This window comes from Zygotorulaspora mrakii, chromosome 4 (genome assembly GCF_013402915.1).
Source record: "Zygotorulaspora mrakii chromosome 4, complete sequence".
Taxonomy (NCBI): Eukaryota; Fungi; Ascomycota; class Saccharomycetes; order Saccharomycetales; family Saccharomycetaceae; genus Zygotorulaspora; species Zygotorulaspora mrakii.
This window is the reverse complement of record NC_050722.1, coordinates 1,233,284-1,245,000: the sequence shown is the minus strand read 5'-3', so window position 1 is coordinate 1,245,000 and position 11,717 is coordinate 1,233,284. Positions and strand designations below refer to the sequence as shown.

The 11,717-nt window shown below is 44.1% G+C and overlaps 1 protein-coding gene and 2 non-coding genes across 3 annotated transcripts in view; 1 reads left to right on the top strand and 2 right to left on the bottom strand.

Moving 5' to 3' along the window:
• HG535_RND18b overlaps nt 1-1,426 on the bottom strand; it is a 1,800-nt gene extending 374 nt beyond the window's left edge. The window contains exon 1 of the ribosomal RNA XR_005101482.1: nt 1-1,426. This exon is cut by the window's left edge and continues 374 nt beyond it. This is a non-coding gene — a ribosomal RNA (18S ribosomal RNA).
• A 1,613-nt stretch (nt 1,427-3,039) lies between these two features.
• Nucleotides 3,040-3,160, top strand: HG535_RND5b. Its single transcript, XR_005101500.1, has one exon. It is a non-coding gene; the product is annotated as a 5S ribosomal RNA (ribosomal RNA).
• Nucleotides 3,161-7,089: 3,929 nt separating this feature from the next.
• HG535_0D06290 (uncharacterized protein) lies at nt 7,090-11,085 on the bottom strand (the record flags this gene model as incomplete). Its single annotated transcript, XM_037288750.1, has 1 exon — nt 7,090-11,085. The coding sequence occupies one exon, from the start codon at nt 11,083-11,085 to the stop codon at nt 7,090-7,092; it is 3,996 nt and encodes a 1,331-aa protein (XP_037144645.1).
• Nucleotides 11,086-11,717: the final 632 nt, after the last annotated feature.

The following is an 11,717-nucleotide window of genomic DNA, read 5'->3' as shown; positions in this document are numbered from 1 at the left end:
GTTATTGCCTCAAACTTCCATCGGCTTGAAACCGATAGTCCCTCTAAGAAGCGGACAACCAGCAAATGCTAGCACCACTATTTAGTAGGTTAAGGTCTCGTTCGTTATCGCAATTAAGCAGACAAATCACTCCACCAACTAAGAACGGCCATGCACCACCACCCACAAAATCAAGAAAGAGCTCTCAATCTGTCAATCCTTATTGTGTCTGGACCTGGTGAGTTTCCCCGTGTTGAGTCAAATTAAGCCGCAGGCTCCACTCCTGGTGGTGCCCTTCCGTCAATTCCTTTAAGTTTCAGCCTTGCGACCATACTCCCCCCAGAACCCAAAGACTTTGATTTCTCGTAAGGTGCCGAGTGGGTCACTAAAAAAACACCACCCGATCCCTAGTCGGCATAGTTTATGGTTAAGACTACGACGGTATCTGATCATCTTCGATCCCCTAACTTTCGTTCTTGATTAATGAAAACGTCCTTGGCAAATGCTTTCGCAGTAGTTAGTCTTCAATAAATCCAAGAATTTCACCTCTGACAATTGAATACTGATGCCCCCGACCGTCCCTATTAATCATTACGATGGTCCTAGAAACCAACAAAATAGAACCAAACGTCCTATTCTATTATTCCATGCTAATATATTCGAGCAATACGCCTGCTTTGAACACTCTAATTTTTTCAAAGTAAAAGTCCTGGTTCGCCACGCGCCCACAAGGAGCACGGGTTAGCCAGAAGGAAAGGCCCGGTTGGAACACCAGTACACGAAAAAATCGGACCGGCCAACCAGGCCCAAAGTTCAACTACGAGCTTTTTAACTGCAACAACTTTAATATACGCTATTGGAGCTGGAATTACCGCGGCTGCTGGCACCAGACTTGCCCTCCAATTGTTCCTCGTTAAGGTATTTACATTGTACTCATTCCAATTACAAGACCCGTATGGGCCCTGTATCGTTATTTATTGTCACTACCTCCCTGTATTAGGATTGGGTAATTTGCGCGCCTGCTGCCTTCCTTGGATGTGGTAGCCGTTTCTCAGGCTCCCTCTCCGGAATCGAACCCTTATTCCCCGTTACCCGTTGAAACCATGGTAGGCCACTATCCTACCATCGAAAGTTGATAGGGCAGAAATTTGAATGAACCATCGCCAGCACAAGGCCATGCGATTCGAAAAGTTATTATGAATCATCAAAGAGTCCGAAGACATTGATTTTTTATCTAATAAATACATCTCTTCCAAAAGGTCGAGATTTTAAGCATGTATTAGCTCTAGAATTACCACAGTTATACCATGTAGTAAAGGAACTATCAAATAAACGATAACTGATTTAATGAGCCATTCGCAGTTTCACTGTATAATTGCTTATACTTAGACATGCATGGCTTAATCTTTGAGACAAGCATATGACTACTGGCAGGATCAACCAGATAACTATACTTAGCTGTCCGCGCCGTCTCTTACAGGGAAGAACTCCCCGCAAGAAAAAAACACCGCGCACCTCTGAATATACTTAGTGATTGCAGCGGGCCTGCGAAACAAGGACGAATCCTCCTCCCGCACCCCGCCGTGAAGACGCCCGCCGCCCGGCTCTTACACCGGCCGCCGGCCCTCTCCCCTTTGCCATAGCACTCTTTGAGTTCCTCACGCTGGGCTTCCGCTGCACATCGCTCCGCTATTTCACAGACCGCGTCCAGCATCCCCCGCGAGAGAGGAGGTCGCTCCCGAGCAATCACAGTCTTGCGACCGGCTATTCCTCGACGCATTCCCCCACATGAGTTCTTTGAACGGATTGCTATCAGCTAGTAATCCACCAAATCCTTCACTGCCCGCCACAGAACAACAAAGTCTGCCACGGGACTCTTCGGGCCGGCACACAACGTGCCCGCGCCCTTGTCGCCGCTGTACAGGGACTGGCTGTCTGACGACCACCAGCGACCCTCTCCACCGTGCGACGAGGCCTTTGTTCTTACGAACGCCCAAGCCTACTCAAGTCTGTTCCCAGTCTCTTTCGAACTTGTCTTCACTGCTTTCGCATGAAGTACCTCCCGGCCCTTTTTGCCATGTCTCTGTTGTCTCCCTCACCGCCCATGCCCTCTGCCACCGGATCTGTCTTGGTTTTTCCTCGCTTCGTGTCCTCGCGCGTCTCCACCGCCCGCGTTTCTGCGTGCGGAACACTTGATTTAAGCGAGCGAGTGCTGAGTGAGCGAGCGAGCGACAGAGAGGCGTGACTAAGGCGTGACAGAGCGAGCGACAGAGAGGCGTGACTACGGCGTGACTACAGAGCGTACAGTGTGACAGAGCGAGTGACAGAGCGAGCGAGAGAGGCGTGACTACGGCGTGACTACAGAGCGTACAGTGTGACAGAGCGAGTGACAGAGCGAGCGAGCGAGGCGTGACTACAGCGTGACTACAGAGCGTACAGTGTGACAGAGCGAGTGACAGAGCGAGCGAGAGAGGCGTGACTACAGCGTGACTACAGCGTGACTACAGAGCGAGCGACAGAGAGGCGTGACTACAGCGTGACTACAGCGTGACTACAGAGCGTACAGCGTGACAGAGCGAGTGACACAGAATCGTGACAGAGCGTCCAGTGTGACACAGAATCGCGACAGAGCGTACGCGAAAAAATTTTCACCACCGTACACAACGCCCTGCACGCCCGCATCCTCCCCGTACACAATGCTCCTCCTTCCCTTCCCCTTCTTGTTTACTTCCCTCCCCCCCCCTCTTCCTCTCACTTTCCTCCCACTTTTCTCCAAATACTCTCTCTCCCCTCCTAAACATAAATACTTCGGCTTCCCACCTCCGCTCCCCCAAACGCCCCCGCTGCTCAACCAGCCCCGGCGCTCCCGCTCCCCACCCCCCCAGGGAGCCCCCCCGTAGTCTTGCAAAACACACACACCCCCTCCAGCTCCCGCTAGCCCCCTTGTTACGGCCATCCACTCCCCCGGTCATGTGACCCCGCCTCTTCCGCTTCCTCCGTCTTTTCCGCGGCAAAGCCGCCCCGCGCTTCCATATTGCGTGCCGCCGCACTAACTATTTCGGTTGCGGCCATATCTACCAGAAAGCACCGTTTCCCGTCCGATCAACTGTAGTTAAGCTGGTAAGAGCCTGACCGAGTAGTGTAGTGGGTGACCATACGCGAAACTCAGGTGCTGCAATCTTTTTGCACAATCCATACTCTTACCCGGTCTTGCCATCCACTACGTCTTCTGAGGTTCAAGTCTTGCAGTCTCCGTCTTCTAAGTCTACGTCTACGTCTCCTTCTGAGCACTGCTATTTGGAAAGAATGTTTTCTTCGGCGTTGTCGATAGTAACTTGGTTTGACATTGATGATGATACTATGATATTCAATTATAGAGATATATAAGTCCTTGGTTTTCTATATCATGAATTGAGATAAAACTATTTGAACTTGGATTAATATCTGGAAAATATGTCAGTATTTATACCTAACATTTTGCACCTATTGAACCATAAGAGAGGACGACGAGTGAAGAATTTTCATCGTCATCACACCATTTCTAGTCCCATAGAATCCACAGTATAACTGCTATTTCGTGTTCATTCCATAGACTCCTTCGTAGTCAGACTCCTGAGTTTTAAACGTCTCGCGATAGATCATCATCCGATATCTTTCCAGTATCGATTGACATTCTGTTAGGGCTTCATCTGACTTCGTTTATTTTGTTTTACAGACCAATTGTCTTATTTCTGATGCTTATAAGTCATCTCTTTAATATATCTTACAATATCGATCTATATTTCAACACTTGTGAAAGCTTTCAACATGAGTATTCAAGAAAGGACAATGAAATTTCAAGGTAAGACTTTAGAACTTTACGCAACATAAATGTAGATCGGTCTGTCATTCTCTTGCCTATCTCAAATATCTAGACTATTTACAGTGCAGATCTAAGATGTCGAACGTTGGCCTTAAGCTAAGTAAGTTACCCCGCACAAAATAGTAGAAGGATAAAACAAAAGGAGTAACAAGAGAGCGTCAAGCAAGTCATAACCGTACAAAAATAAAAGACGTAGATGTGTTAACCACAGCACTCAGAGACAACAATAGGCAGCGGATCAAACATAAGATGAATGATGAGCTGGACAACGTTAGTGAACTTCAAGATATCAGGAAGCTTGTGTTTTGGTTGAGAGCGTTTCAGTTTGCCATCTTAACAGCTGCAATCGTTTTTGGCTCTGCATTCATCTATGCAGTTTACTGGCTTTGACATTTGATGCATTTGAAAGTAAACGTAGTTTGGACTACCACAGAGATAAGAATAGGACTTATCACTGGTGTACTTCAATTAAAGGTGCATTTGAAATGGCAGTTTTTGAGCGTTTAACGTCTTAAAACGGATGCAAGCAATAACGGAATTTTGCTAGTACTCTGAATTTGTGTTGCTGATAATTCAGGCAATCACTCATAAATGCAGAAAGGATTATGAACGGTTAAAGCTGAATAAACTACCCTTGTATTGCAGATATTTTGGAATTGTATATCTTGTGCTTTTAAAGAATGCGAGCTCTACTCTTTCTTAAAAAATATGCCTATAGTTCAGGAGAAGAAACTGTAAACATCCACCAAGATAATACTTACAAGAGTGTAATACCAGGAAGGAAAGCACATCCATCCGACTATAAGTAGGAGTGGTCTTAGTATGCGATATCGCTTCTTGGACTGTATTGGAATTATCTCCGACACTTATAAGCTGGTAAAAAGATATGTTTTATACCGAGGAAACTGCATGATGATAATCCTGAAAATCTGGTACAGGCTCAGCTACTTCGGTCAGTTATTTACTCTCTACCAAAAAACCCTAAATTGTAGCGCAGGAGTACATGTATTTCTACAGGCCCCCTGGGTAGAGTTCTTATGTAAAATCATTTAATGTCTATAATAGATTGAAAATTTCTCATTTCTATCCGTCTGTTCTCCCTAACCAATGTGAACGAAATGCCAGGTATTTTAGTCATGACAGAGAAGACTTCTCATTTATAGTCAGTCTTTATAGTTTCCTTCTCCTATTTTCCTGTTGACAATCTGAGCCCTAATGTTAAAAGCACGACGAAAGCGACTGGAACAGAGAAATTGCATCAACAGCATCAAAAGACAGATATTTATTTCCCTGATGCCAAAACCAATCGGTGGAGATCCATTTTTATAAGAATTATTTGACTAATAGATACATTTCAAGCAAATTTTCCTCAGGAGCCGTCCAGATTCTTTAAGGTGATGAAGGGAATTCAGAACAGCGTATCAAGAGGATTTGATAGGAAGATTCTGAGACATAGAAAATGTTTCAAAGCAGAAAAATATGGCGATGTGAAACTAATCTTTAAGCAGTGTGTCAGGGACACTCAACAGCTGCTGTTTATAAAGTTATCCGATTGTCTGGTAAAGTCAATATGAAAGGCCGCGAAAGAAGGGTTACTAGGATATAAGAAAAGCAAGATATAAAAACAAAGGAGACAAAAATAATAAATAGCAACAGGTATAGAAAAGTGTACACGAAAACCGAATGAAAAATAAGACCAAAGAAATCTTGGCGAAATTCAGTACGTCTCTTGAAGATACGAAAACGCAAATCTTCTGGCTGCGGTTTGCTGTGTTTGCAACATTAGCAGTTACAATCATTTTCGTTTTTTTGTTTATCCGTACAGTATCTTCTGAGCATATTTAGTATCATGTTACAATCGTGTCAAAACGCATTTGGATAGGGATAACAACTGAATGTCCCTGAATTCTAGTTAGCCAAATGGCACTGTGCGAGCAGGAGTGGGAGAGACGTAACACCCCTCTGCGAGAAATAAAGACATTGTTATGTTGAATTCGAGCTCGTTGTATTCAGAGCGTCGGTTAACTATCTATATGCACATCACGTGCGCATGTGCTACTGGTACTGATGTCCTAACATTGACGATGGAGCATTTCTGAGCACCTTTGAAGCTTACCTGGGTCTGCGCATAATAAACAAAAGAATGCTTGTCAACGCACAATGAATATCACTTTCTTTCACAGACACGGAGCTATGAAATAATTTCATAGTGTTGAAATAGATATTATTATTAAAGTAAAAGCAAGAGCTCTCGAGGATAAAACGTAAAAAAGTAGACGTGAAGTTTTTTAGTGAAAGGCCAAAAGAATAACTCCAAAAAAGCTTTAAAAGAAAGTAATTTATCTAGAGAGTAATCGATTATTATTCTACTGCAAGAGGTTAATAATTGGAGGATCTGCCTGCTAAGGGACCTATAGTATCGGATAAAAAATAACAGTTTTCCTGCGGATTAATGCTGTTAGAAAAATGGTGCGATGACAGTCTGACTAATAAACTAATAAGGTGAAAATTTTCAATCTTCATCTCATTTTTATGCTTTAACAAGTGAAATTCTTCGGGCATAAACACTAGCATCTTTTCCAATTGTCCAATCTCGATCCATTTTTTTTATTATTTCATGATATAGCAAATCAAGGGCTGATGTGTCTCTATAGCGGAACTTGACATATCTATTTACCAATGTCCCGTCAGGCAAGTATCAACAGCCACGATAAAACCCACTTTTTCAGTACTTTGCATTTTCTCTTATTCTCCCCGAAAATCTCTCTGCGGCCTCTATGTCTTCGGTGTGGTTTGAATCTTGTAAATCCCTAAGTCTGCGTCCTATGATTCCCTTGAGTGAATCATTTGTTCAGTACTGTTCTGTCGTATACATGCCTACATGGAACCTCCTTTGGCCCTTTGTGTTTTGCTAACCTCACGGCAAGCAGTCGAGCGTTCAAATGGGGGAGCTATAGAGTACATTCAACACTCTTAGTGAAGCACAGAAGGTATGGTAAGTTATTATTTGATTTGGTTTAAAGAGCCATGACGTGCCGCCAAAATCCTTCGTTGACATAAAGAAATGCTTCTCGCACTTCTTGTAAAGTTAAAACACTAAATAAAAGGAGTTAAAACAGTATTATATCAATACTTAACATAGGTATCATACAATAGATAATTCGAAAAAATTGATTGTCTTAGAGCAAAGCGCAACTTAAAATTTTCCATCAAAAAATTCGAAATAGGCACAATCAGCTTTCAATTGACTAGAGAAGTGCAAGTGGTACAGCAAACAGAATGCCTACCCTGAGCCTGTTGGCCACACCCTCGTATATAGAAAGAGACGACACCGATTGTGGTGCTCTTGTAGAAGCGCTTAGCTCTGGAGTCAGAGTTTGTGGCGATTGTGATGCGGAAGTCACACTCATAACGGTGCTTAAGCCCACGGTTGAGGTATCAAAATCCGTAGCGGTTTGCACAGTGTCAGATGTCAAATGCTGACGTGCTTGACTTTCAGTAATGTAAGAATCGCTTGGTTCTGAGGAACCCGTTACAACGGAGACTTTTGAAGGCGAAGAACTCTTTGAAGATGCACTGGTAAATCGAATATCTTGTGTGGTCGTAGACACGGATGCACCATTACTAGCCTTCACATATGCGTCTGAACTGGTAGCACTTTTTGGAGAAGCGCTATAAGCAGAAGGTGTACTATAAGTTGGAGAAACGACAGTACCAGAAGATTCTATTGTGCGGTCATTCGAAGTGGTCGTTGACACGACAGATATAGGGTTGGACACAGGGCAAATAGTGGTGTAAGATGTTACGATACCACTAATAGTAGTGGTAATTACGGATTCACTGTTACCATTTGTGACACTTGAGGCGGAGGAGGCTGAATACGAACTGCCAGAGTGAAAGATGGAAACCTCGGAGCTTTGCGTACCTGATGTTACAATGTTTGAACTGTGACTTAAAGACGCAAACGTTGAATGATACGTGCTTGTTTCATCGCGAGGGGTTCCAGAATATGGTGAACTTGTAAAACTCGTTTGACTTGACGGAGTTACGATGCTTGAAACACCCCTAGCTGGTTCCTCAGAACTCAAAATTATACTTGAAGAGGTACTTTGGGTATTGTTACCATAATAAGCTGACACAGGCGTTTCTACGTAGTACACTGTCTCGGTTGTGACAATACCGTTACTGCCCGTGAAAACTTCAGTAGAGGTTGCGTAGGTGCTGGTGAAAGTACCAGCCCATGGTGTGTAAGTGGTGGTAGCACCGCTGCCTGTTGGGGTCTCAACGTAGTACACTGTTTCGGTTGTCACAATACCGTTACTGCCCGTGAATACTTCGGTAGAAGTAGCGTAGGTGATGGTAAAAGAACCAGTCCATGGTGTGTAAGTGGTGGTAGCACCGCTGCCTGTTGGAGTCTCAACGTAGTACACTGTTTCGGTTGTCACAATACCGTTACTGCCTGTGAATACTTCGGTAGAAGTAGCGTAGGTGCTGGTAAAAGAACCAGTCCATGGTGTGTAAGTGGTGGTAGCACCGCTGCCTGTTGGGGTCTCAACGTAGTACACTGTTTCGGTTGTCACAATACCGTTACTGCCTGTGAATACTTCGGTAGAAGTAGCGTAGGTGCTGGTAAAAGAACCAGTCCATGGTGTGTAAGTGGTGGTAGCGGTACTGCCTGTTGGAGTCTCAACGTAGTACACTGTTTCGGTTGTCACAATACCGTTACTGCCTGTGAATATTTCAGTAGAGGTGGCATAGGTGCTGGTAAAAGTACCAGCCCATGGTGTGTAAGTGGTGGTAGCACCGCTGCCTGTTGGGGTCTCAACGTAGTACACTGTTTCGGTTGTCACAATACCGTTACTGCCCGTGAATACTTCGGTAGAAGTAGCGTAGGTGATGGTAAAAGAACCAGTCCATGGTGTGTAAGTGGTGGTAGCACCGCTGCCTGTTGGAGTCTCAACGTAGTACACTGTTTCGGTTGTCACAATGCCGTTACTGCCTGTGAATACTTCGGTAGAAGTGGCATAGGTGCTGGTAAAAGTACCAGTCCATGGTGTGTAAGTGGTGGTAGCACCGCTGCCTGTTGGAGTCTCAACGTAATACACTGTTTCGGTTGTCACAATGCCGTTACTGCCTGTGAATACTTCGGTAGAAGTAGCGTAGGTGCTGGTGAAAGAACCAGTCCATGGCGTGTAAGTGGTGGTAGCGGTACTGCCTGTTGGAGTCTCAACGTAGTACACTGTTTCGGTTGTCACAATACCGTTACTGCCTGTGAATACTTCAGTAGAAGTAGCGTAGGTGCTGGTAAAAGAACCAGTCCATGGCGTGTAAGTGGTGGTAGCGGTACTGCCTGTTGGAGTCTCAACGTAGTACACTGTTTCGGTTGTCACAATACCGTTACTGCCTGTGAATACTTCGGTAGAAGTAGCGTAGGTGCTGGTGAAAGAACCAGTCCATGGCGTGTAAGTGGTGGTAGCGGTACTGCCTGTTGGAGTCTCAACGTAGTACACTGTTTCGGTTGTCACAATACCGTTACTGCCTGTGAATACTTCGGTAGAAGTAGCGTAGGTGCTGGTAAAAGAACCAGTCCATGGTGTGTAAGTGGTGGTAGCGGTACTGCCAGTTGGAGTCTCAACGTAGTACACTGTTTCGGTTGTCACAATGCCGTTACTGCCTGTGAATACTTCGGTAGAAGTAGCGTAGGTGCTGGTGAAAGAACCAGTCCATGGCGTGTAAGTGGTGGTAGCGGTACTGCCTGTTGGAGTCTCAACGTAGTACACTGTTTCGGTTGTCACAATACCGTTACTGCCTGTGAATACTTCGGTAGAAGTAGCGTAGGTGCTGGTGAAAGAACCAGTCCATGGCGTGTAAGTGGTGGTAGCGGTACTGCCTGTTGGAGTCTCAACGTAGTACACTGTTTCGGTTGTCACAATACCGTTACTGCCTGTGAATACTTCGGTAGAAGTAGCGTAGGTGCTGGTGAAAGAACCAGTCCATGGCGTGTAAGTGGTGGTAGCGGTACTGCCAGTTGGAGTCTCAACGTAGTACACTGTTTCGGTTGTCACAATACCGTCACTGCCTGTGAAAATGTCCGTAGAAGTAGCATAGGTGCTGGTGAAAGTACCAGTCCATGGGGTGTATGTCGTAGAACTGATTTCCGGTGTACCAACTATAATTTCAACTGTCGTTCGGGGTGATGTTTGTGTTGTTAAATAAGTGGTTGTGCCAGTCCCAGTCCATAACGTAGTTCTTGTTGATGGCAGATTAATTTGCATGCTTGCCGCACCATTACCACTTCCGCTAACGTAATTCCAGCTTCTGGAATATCGATTTGTATTTGGACTATTCCCACAATATATGGTATCTATGAAAGTGTTCTGAATGGTTTCCTGTGAAAGAAATTGTCTACTTTGAAATGCGTTTACAAAAACATGGTAACCAGCAGGTATATTGTTTGCATTGACGGTAATTGTATTGGTACGAACGTCGCAGTTAACTGTAGATGAGCTAGGAAGTGCCTCCGCAGTCATAGGCATATACCAGTAATTCAGCGAATTTGTCATGTAAACATCTACATTGGCGCACGAGACGATGCTTCCTGTTCTTGAAGGACTACCACTTAGTTGAAGTTCGATCGTTTCTGAAAAAGTCCTTGAACAAGTATATCCCAAATAGTAAGTGTCAACAGCACTTGCACTTATAGTATGACTCATGTCCATACCCGAGCTTTGATAGAAACTTTCTCTATTGATGGTGACTGTCGTAGATTGCCCACCCCAGGTTATGGTATTTGTGGGACTTGTAAAAGAGGCAGCGCACTGGAGTGAATATGAGTTTGGCGACTGGCCGACATTCCAAGCAAATCCAAAATTAAGCTGTCCCGGTGAATAGAATACATCCTGCTGCAAAGTACAGGTAATTCTTGAAGGTCCGGTATGGTAACCATTAATTAGTTCACAGGTTGCAAAACTATTTCCAGACTGATCAATCATATCAATTGATGAGCCTCCGTTGGTCCCATAAACCAGGAGGGTACAGGGCAAGTCTAATGAAAAGGTATCCTGAGCTCGGGCGTCCATACTTGGCGTTATTAAAAATCTCATGGAGGCTGCCCAGGGCAGTCTTGGAGTATTACCATTTGGCGTACTAGTGCTTAACGATGTGAAGACATTTGGAAGCTCTTTGGCGCAAATAGCTGAGAGGTAGAACAGCAGTAGCTGTACCAGTAACGTCAGAGAAAACATGAAGACAAGGTATCTTCTCCAAACTCAAAGTTGTTTTCGTTTCCTTTGAAGTGCCACGTAATCTCAAAAACATATTAAAAAGTCTAAGAATATATACATTATGGAGACGGAATTCAAATTGGGTGTCACTAAAACATCATGACCGTTGTGGGAGGGTGAATATTACCGATATTCTATTTCCGAAGATCCTCAAAACTACAGTGTACTATCTTCCTTTCACACACATACGGAGAGAATAATTTCCCAATTTAACAATATTTTTGAGAAGGAAAAAAACGAGCTACAAAGAGAGACATTCGTTGCCTTCAAGTCTATTATTTTCTATTTACAGCTGTCGATCAGAAAATCGATGAGGCCTTCAGTACAATGATAAGGTTCTCGAGATTCATGTTCGAAGAGTATTACACTTTTTGGGATGTCATCCATCAGAGAGAAATCCCCCCCCACTGAGTATCTTTCGAATGATCTTTTTTAGCGTTATTCTGTTTATCGGTGATACTCAAATCTTCAGTGTTATTTCTTCCTTTTTTACGCACGGAAAGAATAATTTCCCAATCTATCAATATTTTTTAGAAGGAAAAAAACGAGCTACAAAGAGAAACGTTCGTTGCCTTCAAATGTATTATTTTCTA